This window comes from Homalodisca vitripennis, chromosome 5, assembly GCF_021130785.1.
Source record: "Homalodisca vitripennis isolate AUS2020 chromosome 5, UT_GWSS_2.1, whole genome shotgun sequence".
NCBI lineage: Eukaryota > Metazoa > Arthropoda > Insecta > Hemiptera > Cicadellidae > Homalodisca > Homalodisca vitripennis.
Genome location: NC_060211.1, coordinates 177,078,185 through 177,090,743, shown reverse-complemented (window position 1 = coordinate 177,090,743; position 12,559 = coordinate 177,078,185). Strand labels below are relative to the sequence as shown.

At 33.1% G+C, this 12,559-nt stretch overlaps 1 protein-coding gene across 1 annotated transcript in view; it reads right to left on the bottom strand.

Annotated features, from left to right (window-relative positions):
• LOC124363229 (GPI mannosyltransferase 4-like) overlaps positions 1 to 12,559 on the bottom strand; it is a 45,991-nt gene that overhangs the window by 18,123 nt on the left and 15,309 nt on the right. The window contains exon 4 of the mRNA XM_046818397.1: positions 7,820 to 7,985. Within this exon, the coding sequence (XP_046674353.1) occupies positions 7,820 to 7,985 (166 nt within the window). The remainder of the gene's footprint in view (positions 1 to 7,819; positions 7,986 to 12,559) is intronic.

Sequence of the window (12,559 nt, the reverse complement as noted above, 5' to 3'; positions counted from 1 at the left end):
CCCATCCACTGTATTCTTCTTCCTTCCATTGTCTCTTGCAGTGAAACTACCTTCAATCTTTCTCTGGTTATTTCGTTCCTTATTCTATCTCTTCTTGTAGTCTTCTCTATCCCTCTTAAAAATCTCATTTCTGCAGCTTGCAATCTGCTTAAATCATTTTTAGTCCACGTCCACGTCTCTGCTCCATATAATAAAATTGGTTGGAAATAAGATTTATACATCAATACTTTTGATTCTTTCCCAATGTTCCAACTCCACACAATCTTCTTTACCATATTGAAAAACTTTCCACTCTTCCATATTCTGTTTTCCTATCTCTTCTCTTATTGTGCCCCTATCTGTTATGATACTTCCTAAATAACAGAATTCCTTCACCTTTTCAAGTCTTTTTCCTTCAACTAACACGTCTTTGTTAGTTGAAGGACCTACAACTATAGACTTTTAAATGATGTAAATATTAATAGATTGAAGTATAGGTTAAGTAATATTAACTGGCCATATATTTTCTCAGTAGCTAATGATCTTGAAAGTGCCTGTTATTCTTTTCTACAGTCTCTGTCATTAAGCCTTGATGAATGTTGCCCTCTAGTTACTAAAACTATTTCTAGGCCTAGGCGTGCCAAAAACTGGTATACCCCTTTCTTAGGAAAACTTAGGCTATTGCTAGATTTAAGCCATCAAAAAAGCAAAAATGATCCTAGCCTGTTACAAAATCATAGGAGAATCAAGAAGTTTTATAAAGAACAGATTGATATTGCAAAAAGGAATGCCAATGATAAATACATACTAGAATCTCGTAACCCATGCAAAGCGGCTTGGAATGTCATCAATGCTGAAACTGGGCGTAGTTTAAAAAACAATTGTCAGTCTAAACTTCCCTTTTCTGCCGATGACTTCAATAACCATTTTGTCAATATATGTAATAATGTAAATAGTAGTAATGATAATGTAAATACAGCTAGTGCCATAGAGATATTAAAATCAACCATCAAGAGTCCTCAGGTATTGCCTTTTAAGTGGAGTTATGTTAACCCTGTTGATATTCATAACACTGTATGTAGGCTAAGTAACTCTAAGTCTGAAGATGTCTTTGGATTATCCAATTTTGTTTTAAAGAAAGTTACAAAGGAAATTTTGTATCCCTTGACAATTCTTATTAATTGGATGCTCAGTGTTGGTGTTTATCCTAGATGTTTAAAAACGACTGTAACTGTGCCGATATACAAAAAAGGCGATAAATTAAATGTTAATAACTACCGACCAATTGCTTTGGTGCCTGTTGTGTCCAAGATAATCGAAAGCATTGTTAAATTCCAGGTTGAACATTATTTTGAGCAGAATTGCTTACTCTCATCGGAGCAATTTGGTTTTAGACAAAACCTCTCCACTGTTAAGGCTGTAGAAAACATGGTCTCCTATATTATTAATGGTTTTGAAAACAAAGAAGAGATATGCACTTTATTGTTGGACCTTAGTAAAGCTTTTGACATTGTACCTCACTCAGAACTCATTGAAAAGCTTAACCATTATGGACTCGGAGATGTTGAACTATCTCTTTTTAGTTCTTACTTGTCTGATAGGTACCAGTTTGTCAAACTAAGTGGCCAGAACTCTGATCTCAAGAGAGTGACTAGGGGGGTTCCCCAGGGCTCTGTCCTGGGCCCCTTTTTGTTCGTCGTCTTCATTAATGACCTCCCAAAATTTCTACCAAACAAGAGTATCTTATATGCTGACGACACTACTTTGATGTGTTCTAGTAAACTTCCTGAGCTTAATCTTGTTATGATGGACTATATGAAAGAGAGATCCTACCTTTGGTTTACTGCAAATAGTCTAAGAGTTAATGAGGATAAGTCAGAGGAAATAATATTTAACCTAGGTGTCAACTCTGTAAATAAGTCTGTTAAGTTACTAGGTCTCCATCTTGACTCAAGACTTACATGGAGAGCACATACTGATGCCTTGTGTGCTCGTCTATGTAGAGTTATCTTTTTACTTAAGAAACTTAAATTTTGTACTAGTTGTAATTTAGTTTTAAAGGCTTATTTTGCTCTTTTTCACTCTCACCTTCTGTATGGCACCCTTCTCTGGGGTGGATCTAGTGGTGCTAAAGAGGTTTTCTTGTGCCAAAAGAGGGCTGTGCGTACAATTTTTAATATTAGCTATAGTGACACCTGTAAACCATATTTTATAGAATATGATATACTTACGCTTCCTTCAATTTTTATCTTACAAATTTTATCATATGTAAAAGAAAACTTAGAATTATTTAATTTAAGAAGCTCAGTCCACAATCATTATACTAGAAACCAACATTCTATTGATCAGAGGTTTGCTAGACTATCTAAAACACACGGTGCATATCTTTATTTAGGCGTAAAACTCTTTAATAAGTTACCATTAGTTGTAAGAGACATTTCATGTAAAAATTTTAAGAATTCAATGACTAAATGGTTAAAAGAAAAAGCTTTTTATTCTGTAGAAGAATTTTATTCCTGTAGTATAAGTGATTGCATTTTCATGTAAATTTTGCTATGTTGATTTTTATGTGCCATGTGATTTATAAACTGTTTTGTTGTAGGCTATTTTAATTTTAATTTTAACTTAATTTTAAATTTAAATTTTAATTTTTAATTTATTTATGTGCTCCTATATGTTGGTCATATTTATATATTTATTTAGGCCTACTAGTGCTATTCTGACGTTGTCAATACATTGTTATGTGGGATGACAATAAAGATTCTTGATTCTTGATTCTTGAAGAACTAAAAACTGATTCAGCAACTATAAACACTAATCATTGAGAACACAATATACAGAATGTAAGAAAAACATTAAAGTGACGAAAATTGAGCAAATGGCAAAATGTAAACAATAACAAAATAAGCTATTAGTTGTGGTTCCAGTGTGCAAACATAAAAAATCGAAACAGAATAATTGCTTATAAGGATGCACAAGGGCATAAAACTGCGAGCTAGCGGAAAAACAAATACGTAATCGTTAGTGTCTAAAAGAACACAATGGGTGCCGCTCGGGCAAATTCCCCAATGGGTTAACTGTATTAGTATACAGAAATTTTATTTAAATGAACAAAGATAACAAATATACTGAAAATACAACACTGAAATCTATATTTTCTATATTCTGCTATATGTATTATTCAATAATACAATAAACTAATCAAACAAAGAATCTATACATGTATGAAAGAACTTACTTTGGTTTACATTATTCTTGCTACGAACAATTTAAATAAAAGTAGGTATTTTAGTGTACCTTCCTCTTAGTGCAACATCTAGAACCTGCTCATCTGAAGAGATAAAAAAAGCGACTAAGAAGATCAAAATGAATTCTCAACATCGTTTCGACATATCTCAATTGTGCATCTGATATAACAATGAGAATACCTCTTCACCTAGATTATACTGTATTTTGTAGTCTACCTGTCTCTGATGTCGAAACGACGTAAAGAGTTCACTTTGAACTTCTTTGTCAATCTTTTCAGACGAACACAACTCCAGATTCCAGGAGTCAAGTCTGCGACAGTGTCAGATTCCAGACACTACACTAAGAGGAAGGTGAACTGGAGCTAAACTCAACATTCACATTGAATCAACCCTTCCCACCATACCTACATTATGTGTAGGGGTTTCTCAATTAGAGAGTTAACAGGTTGAGACTCTGACCACGTTTTCAAGGCCACTTTGAGTGGCCATTTACAGTGTATTTATATTACATGAGTTGCACTGTAATTGCTGTGTGGTTATCAACAAAGTAGGAGCAAATATACATATAGTGTTAATTAAATAATAAGTACTATTTGAAATTGATATAATACACATAGGCTCTATCTGTAAATTCCAATTAGTATTTACTATCTGAAATATAATGAAAGGAATCAGTGTTTGTTATTAAAATTTTATATTAAACAACAAATTAAACCGTTCTTCAACTTTAATATACTAGTTTTTGCTGCTAAAAACTAGCATGTTAAATTTCAATAAAACAACAAATTTTCAAGATTTTAAAATAAAGTGTTGTTAATTGTAACTAAAAATTATAACAATTAAGTTACTGACATTGTGTTATAAAAAACTGAAACAAGCACCAGAGTGTTTAGATTTATTTTAACCTTGGAACTGGCAGTCAACAGTATAATGTCAATCTGACAAGCACCCTTTTTGACAGTTCATACAGTAACTAAGACAACGCTACCACCGCTATTTTGTACCATTTCAAACAGAATGAGTTGCTGATTTCAACGATAAAGCTTTTTTTTTGCTCTTTTAGCAACATTGATGTTACAGTGACATCATAAACTTGCCAGAACAATCGTCGTTATCTAGCATTTTGGAGCAGGAGTCTGTCGTTTTTGTCTTTAGATTTAGACACAAAAAATATTTATTTCATGAGATTACGGTAAAACATTTAGGTACTTCACACCACTTTTAAAATAAAAAAAAATAAAATTTAGGAATTTGTTATTAATTAATTTATTGTTTTGTAATATTATAAATATAATTCTCTAAATTTTGGTATATTTTGGAAATATTGAGTGTAAGAATTATATTTTTGTAATAATCGTAGTCATAGTAACAAATTTAGCCTTTTATGTACTATTTGTTTTTACAATATATTCCATTTTTCTTTAAAGCGAACCTCGATACCATTATATATTTTCTGACACTAGATAAAATAAAGAATACATTAGCTATCTCAGATTCTAATATTTATTATATTTTATCAGGTGCAGTCCCACCACCTAAAAAACAATTAAAACACAAACCTTTTGGTTAGTCATATTTTTTAATGGTTTATGCATAATGTTGTTATACCACAATTATCTCCCTATTATTTATAATGCATTATCTCCTGAAAAATAATGTATTACACATAGTAAAAATGTATTTTTTACAAAATGTTTAAAGTACGGGTACAAAACACAAACACGGGTACAAAAATGGCTGCTATCTGAGGAAAAAAATGACTGCTAGCTCCAGGGTTAATCATGTCTGAGAGTAGTAAACTAGTACATGTAGACCGAGCAGCTTCTTACATAACACACATACACACACAACAAATCACATTGACAATAACAGGGTTAAATACAACATAAAATCATTAATGTTGGAAAATGTAACGATGAATATAATAAGTGGCAGAAAAACATAGATAGAAAACTCCAATGAAGCACATTATTAAAACTGATGCATAAGATTATTTTTTCTTTTCAGTGATTCTGAAAAAACATCAAGCAGTCTGAACAAACCGAAAATTCCACAGCTTCCCTTTTTAACCTGCTGTAAGGTTTCTGTTTGAAGAAATTTTCTCCAAATACCAGCATGATAATACCATATGAGTCTACACCCTAGTAAACATACCACAGGTTTTTAGAAGTATTGACATTCCTGTAAGTAGTGAAATAAGGTCCAAAATCCAAAATCTAGTGTTTCTAATCGTTTGGTTACTTAAACTCTACCCATGATGCACTCTACCATGGTTACTTTTAATAACCCTTCTATTTCTTATGTAATATCACAAAAAACAAAATCCCAAGTTGGAGCCTTGAAGCACTCCTGACTTGCCAATGAAAATCTCATCTCACCAATTTATTTTTCAGTCAAAGCTTTAAATAAATGTTCCAAACATGTTACCTTCTTTAGAAGATTGGTTGAGTAATAGTGAATAATAGTGATATACTCCTATTATTCACAGATATAATCCTGTTTCTTTCTTCACTAGAAAAGATCATTCAAGGTGGTTTATTCATCTTGGTCAGAAATAGTGCTCCAGTTGACTTGGTTCATGAACTGTGTGACCTATCCAGAGAATATGTTCTTATGTGCTGTGTATGATACCAATAAAACCTCAGAAAATTAAAAATCCTTTGATATAATATGATTTATCAAACATAAAAATTACGAATTTGGTTCAGATCTCCCTTTTTTCATGGATGATAAACTCACTAAAGTAACCCTTAAATTCATGGATCCCAGTTTTTTTTGTATAGATTTAAATAAAAATATTATAAATGGTGATAAATCAAATAAAACTTTATACTTTGAAATAGTCTTATGCTGAATTAAAAAAAATACAGCTCATATTACTGTATACCTGAAGTTACATAATCATAACTCATGTTCCCTAAAAACTTGCCAAAGTCATAATTAAACAAATCTAAATTATATTTGCAGTGCTACTACATCAATTACTCCAAAATATATACAACAGGTCTCTCATATGAGAAGTATACTCCTCAACTCTCTTAGACTTATATTTGTCACTGACATCAAAACCAAGCATAATGAGTTGAAAGAGCAGGAAGTTGAACCTTCTTGCAATATGAATGTAATCTAACCAGCTCTAAAATTTCCCTAGCTATCCACAAAAAGTATTTTCTTAATGCATAAGCTTGATCACAGCACCTTTGTAACCCTATTCTACTACTGCAGGTGACGTTGGCACAGACAAATGCTTTTAGATGAAAATTTATCTATCCATTTCAACGAGACTTCTAAATTTTAAAATAATGCTTAGGCCTAATGTTCAGAAATCATAAACCTTTTGCGAAAAATTAGTACCCGGCATGAAGTACTTACTCTTTACCCTACTGCTCAACATCTCACATAAAAACAAAAAAGATGAGTTTTACAAGTAAAAATACCTTCTACCATTTGCTGTAGTTCAGAAGTATGAGGTTGATTTTAGCCTACCCTACAGTAGAATCAATAGTTGATTGCGGAGCTAAATGGTCTCTTACTCCAACTACCAGTCGACAAATCTTAATATCACTATATTAATCATAAAAAACTAAGGTCCCAAGTTAGAGCCTTGAAGCACTCCTGACTTGCCAATGATACTCTCAGATTACACTCTACCACTGATGAATATCCTTTCTAAAAAAGAGATGATTTGATCCTGCCAGAAAATCCAAAGTATGGAAGCTTTCTAAAATTTTTTTTAAAAGGGGATAAAAGAGAAAACAACTGCTTTGTGGAATTAAAAAAGCGATAGTAGCGGTATCAACTTGATCTTACCTAAACTGCAGGATCAGACACTGATAAAAATAAAGGTAGACTGGTATTTATTTACAATACCGTGACCATGAAAAATGGACTTTTTTTCAGGGATTGGGCATTTATAGCCAAGTATTATTTTCACAGGTGCATATAAACTGGGGGGAAAGTATATCATTGTATTATATTGATGCCTTTCGGGCATTATTGCATTAAGGATGGAAAATAACCGACAAAATTTTGTCGAACAACACTTGGAGAGTTAAGGATCAAGGGCATCACGTGATCTGGGATTCGACTTTTGCAAGCTCGAGTTAATTTTTTTTCTAAAAGAGCAAGCAGTGCGCAGCACTGCGCAGCGGGCAGGCATCATTGACAGGATTAACGTCATCATTTCAGTAAAATTGCCAGAGGTACTGTCAAAAACAGAGTTTTCAGAGGATTTCAAAAAAACGTAACTCCTTTGATTTTCGTTGCCGACGAATTTTTTCTTCACTATTGTTTTCAGAAAAAATTGTAGTTTTCAGGGGGAAAAAAATGAACATACCTTTCCATGGTCACGTTTTTGTAAATTGATACCGGTAGACTGTTGGCAATAAAAGACTTTTAATGAAGGCTGGTGTAGAGAGATGAGATGCAAAACTCTCCAATGAAAACTACATATAATTTGTCTGAATATCCTTGGTATCATGCCTAAAACATGTAGGCTAATTAGTCTAAAAAATTAGAGAGAAAATTTAGAGTTTGTGTAACAATAATTATTCTGAATCAAAATGTTGATAAAATGTGCCAAAACCAATTACCTGATCAGATCTATGCATACAGTCTGCAACAAAATAAATCAAAACCGATGTAAGAGTCATCTCGATGGTGTTTGAGAATGTGCGAGTGCCGTACACTAGCAGCACGTAGGAACTTGCTAGAGTCAATAGTCTTGCTCTATAGTTCTGTCCATAAATATTGCAAATCCTGAAACAAAATGTGCAATATAGATCAATAGTGCCAAAACTTATGAGTGTCATATTAATGGTGTCTGTAAACATACAAGTGTCATACACTAGGAGCACATAGGGCCTTGTTACAGTCTGTAACAGGTCAAATTACGACATTTGAATATTCGCGGGGAATTGGCAGACTGTGACGTCAATGAATCGGCAGACTGTGACGTCAGTGAATCACATGTTGTCAGAATTGAGATTTATTTAATAACGAAGAAATTTATTGAACTTTATTCGGGAAAAGATTTGATTAATTAAAATGAAGTAAACATAACCAAAATTCGTGTTTTACAAAAACATTAAATACAATTACACAGAAAAGCCAATTGTGGTATGAATGACTTGTATATTGATGACGTCATAAAGCACATGTTGCTAAAAATTTAAATAAAAAGCTTTGAAAAAATAATAAAAAGAAAATAGAAATACTTAAATTGATTAATTATAGTAAACGTAATAAATTTCGACAATTATAAAAAAAAGAATCAAATTATATTTATTCGTGAAGACGCTGATTTGAACGAGAGAAGGGATGAGTATTGTTTTGAGTCGGTATCCGTCGTTTTATACGGAGATTCCTTCTTCTACCACCAGACTCGAAGCAAGGAGGTTGTGTTAGTTCTCCTGGGATAGTAATGATCTGTTGTATAGTATATTGAAATTGAATCAAGGATGGGATATTGTTTTAGACTTTTAAAATTATCAAAGCACTGCAAGGTGAGTGAAATTATAATATGTGTTGAGAGTGTGACATTTAATAAATTAATCTCGTGGTCACTTGCTTTGACTTTCTTTAAATATCCCTTTTATAAAAAGTGTGGAGTGATGTTAAATTTTGTAATCATTACTTAACATATTTTGGAACCCTGACATACACACAGACTTGTCTCTGGTGATAACACCAGAGACGTTCAAATCTAATAATTTTTGAGTAATACCGAGGAAATACAGCTAGCATTGGGCAAGATGGCGACTGATACCATGATGAGGAACATGGAACAACAACGTGCCACTGGTGACAAGGGGCGTACAACTACATGGTGAGTCAATAACTCTAAAGAACTGACTCAGCAAATTATCGCAACCAACGTGAAGGTGACACACAGCAAATTGGCGTTATAACCTGGGACTCTCATCAAATTGACATCACTTTAAATTTACATTCATCAATTGGCGCTGCAACCGGGGGACATATATCAAAAAGGCGCAGCAACGAGGGCCTTACATCAAATCTGAATCACATCAAGTCAATAACCGTAATACTGACGACCAGACGTGTGATTGTGGCGCAAACTCTCAGACAATTGAGCACATTGTAAACGACTGCCCTTTGCGATTGTTTTCTGGTGGTCTGGCTGGTCTGAGTGGTTTAGAGGATGGGTCTCTAAACTGGCTCAGTAATTTGGATTTAGCTTTGTGACGGGAGATTTTAATATTATTTTTAATTTATGACTCAAGAACTTTGTTCTTACGTACTTTTTAATAATTGTAATTTTTAATTTATTTATTTATGGATAGCTGCCTTTGTCCCCCATACGATATATATATAATAACCGTAATCTATAATTCAAATACGTTTTGAGTACAGAAATATGGTTTTAAACTATTTATAAATTTAGTAACATTAAAAACACCTTAATTGTGTTATTCTAAAAGAAGGCATTAAATAATTAACTAGTATTTTTGTAATTAGAAAATATTAAACTTTAGAATACAAGTAAAGTAACGTAAAGCACGCCTTTAAAAAAAGTAACATTTTCTAGAACAACGCAAACATTAATCATTTACAACACAACAATGTTTTTTTCTCGTTCATGGTGGACACAGCGTTTGGTAGGCATGGAGAAGAGGCTAGGCGTCATATTTGGCCGACTTGGGATGATATTGATTAGACTTGACTCACGTTACTGACCATGGCCGTCGGCTGTCAGCCTGTTGCACTTTCGTATCAATTCAATTGAGTTTAGTAACGGTAGGGCAATTTCACAGTTAATGTGCTCAGCACAGGTTTGTGATGGAAGGACGACTCTTAACGACTGACTTCTGTCGCACTGCCTTCTGAGACAGGCAAGCACTGTCTAGAGAGGCTGGCAGTAGCAGTACGGTACGCGGATGTTATGAACCGGGATGAACGCGCCCTCAACCTTGATTGTGTTCCACCCAATCGTTATAATGCGTAAACTACGCACAGTAAATAGACTGTTAAAAAAAATAGATCTTATAGATCCACATATAACAAGGACTACCTGAAAGTTATATTAGATTAATAAAAACTTGTTTTACTGTGAATGTTTGTTTATTTATAATGCCTACATTATTTCTCCGATATATATCCAATAATCCGGCACATTTGATAATTCAGCATGCACCAGTCCTGACAGAGCCGGATTAACAGAAGTTTACTGTATATACAAATGTCAAGTAAATTTTAATAATATTCATGCTACAACACATAATCAAACACAGTAACATTAGCAAACAAATATAAATATGTGACAAGCTAAAACAACGAACAGCTAACTGAATATGAACAAACACTTGTTTGGAATGTAAATCCTAAGCAATAAAATAATCAAAACCATTCACCTCTAACTACTGGTCATTTTTTCTAAAATGCTAGGTATGGTTTAAATGGTTCTTAACCATGGAACTGACAATTGACATCACAATATCGATCTGAATCGATTCTCAAGTGGCAATTGACATTATAATGGATCTGACATGCAACCGTTTCGACAGTTCATATAAAACATAAGTCAACACTACCACGACTATTTATATGCCAATTCAAACAGAAAGAATCGCTGATTTAAATGGTGAAATTTGTTTTGCTGTTTTGACAACAGTGATGCCACATTGACGTAATAAACATGCTAGAACGGTCTCCATCTAGCCATTTTGAAGCAGGTGTCTTGTCTGTGTAACGACCCGAACCCAATATTAACAATAATTCAAGAAATTATGCTTTATTTGGTTATATACAAATTTCATTCATTTAGTAAAATTTAACTAAAGACATAATAATTGTAAAGTGTACAGCACTGTCGAGGAGGTCAGCAGTAAGACTGCTGACAATGCAGAGTCAGCACCTGCGTGTGCTGGAAGCTAGTCTAGTTCAGGCCTCAGACTCGTAGACATGTAACTCTCTGTTGCCCTATTTTAAAACTTTTCTAAATTCTTTCAATAATGTAATTCAATACTTTATCTCATTCAGAAGTGCTCTCCCCCTTTTTAACCAATGTAAATTGTGTGATTTCTATAAATTAATCTTTAATAAACAGTGTTTTTAAAATTCAAACGTTGTTGCACAAACTTTATTTCTTTTTCCGGAATCATCCGGTGGTGGCAGCGGATACCAATTAATCCCCAAATCGGTCGCGTTACAGATTTGGTGGCAGCGCGGTGGGATGATCGCGTAACTTTGGGACAATTTAACTGTACAGTTGATTGTTTTCCCGACGCCGAAGTGAACATCAAAATTATTCAAACAGTGTAATCCAGTGTCAAGTATAGTTTTAACAGTTAGGAAAAGTGTTTCCAAGTTGGATTTTTCAAAATTTTGGTATAAAAAGTGCAACAAGGAGATGATGGAATTGGATGAAGGAATCCACACGTGAGGACGCCAAGCCGAGAAAGGACGCCATCTTGCCATCTTCATCACGTCACCAGCCTAGGAGACGGAAGCGGAGCAACCAACCAACATCGTGGGTGACGCTGACAACAACCAACATCATCTGTCCACAGCCTTAGCAACCATGGCAGTCACAATGGCGGCGATATTTGGTGAGCCTTTGTTCACGTTCAGAAATTAAATAAATATAATAAAGAAACATTGGCTATACTTTTAAACTAATTTTACCAAATATTCTATGTTAATTATATAATAAAATAAGACATAGAAATAAGAGAGAATAAAGGTGCTGTGGTGTAATAGTGAATGCAGCATTGAATGATAGCACAATTTCTTATTAATTTTGTGATCAATTATTAAGTAACAAGTAAATTAAATTAAATTGCTCTAACATGGAGTAACAATGTGCACTTCAATGTCAGGTCGTCACTTCCAGGGCACCTATTTCTCATTTTAAAATTAAGATAAGAATAATTATTAAATAATGTTTGGTAGGAATTGCCAATGTTTCCAGATAAAAAAATGAACTATTAAATCTTTGTAATGTAGAAGCACTCTTTAAAACAAGTGTCATAGTTTTGATAAAATTAATATTTTGAGTTTAGATAATTGTTATTGAGAAATATTGATGTTTTAAAATTAATTTGAATTTGAAGTTAGACACTATTCCAGTGCGTTATTTAAAATCTATACTTATACCTTGCTGTGTAAATTAATATTGTTAATTGATTAGGCATTGCTAATCTACTAATTAGTTTTATATGATGTATATGGATTATTATCACTGACACCAATTGATGATGATTGATTGATTAGATAGGTTATCAATCATTGATTGGTTATCAGAAAATTTATTTTTATAGAACTTTTGGGATTTTGAAGAAAAAAATAGTATTATTAGTCATAAATTCAGT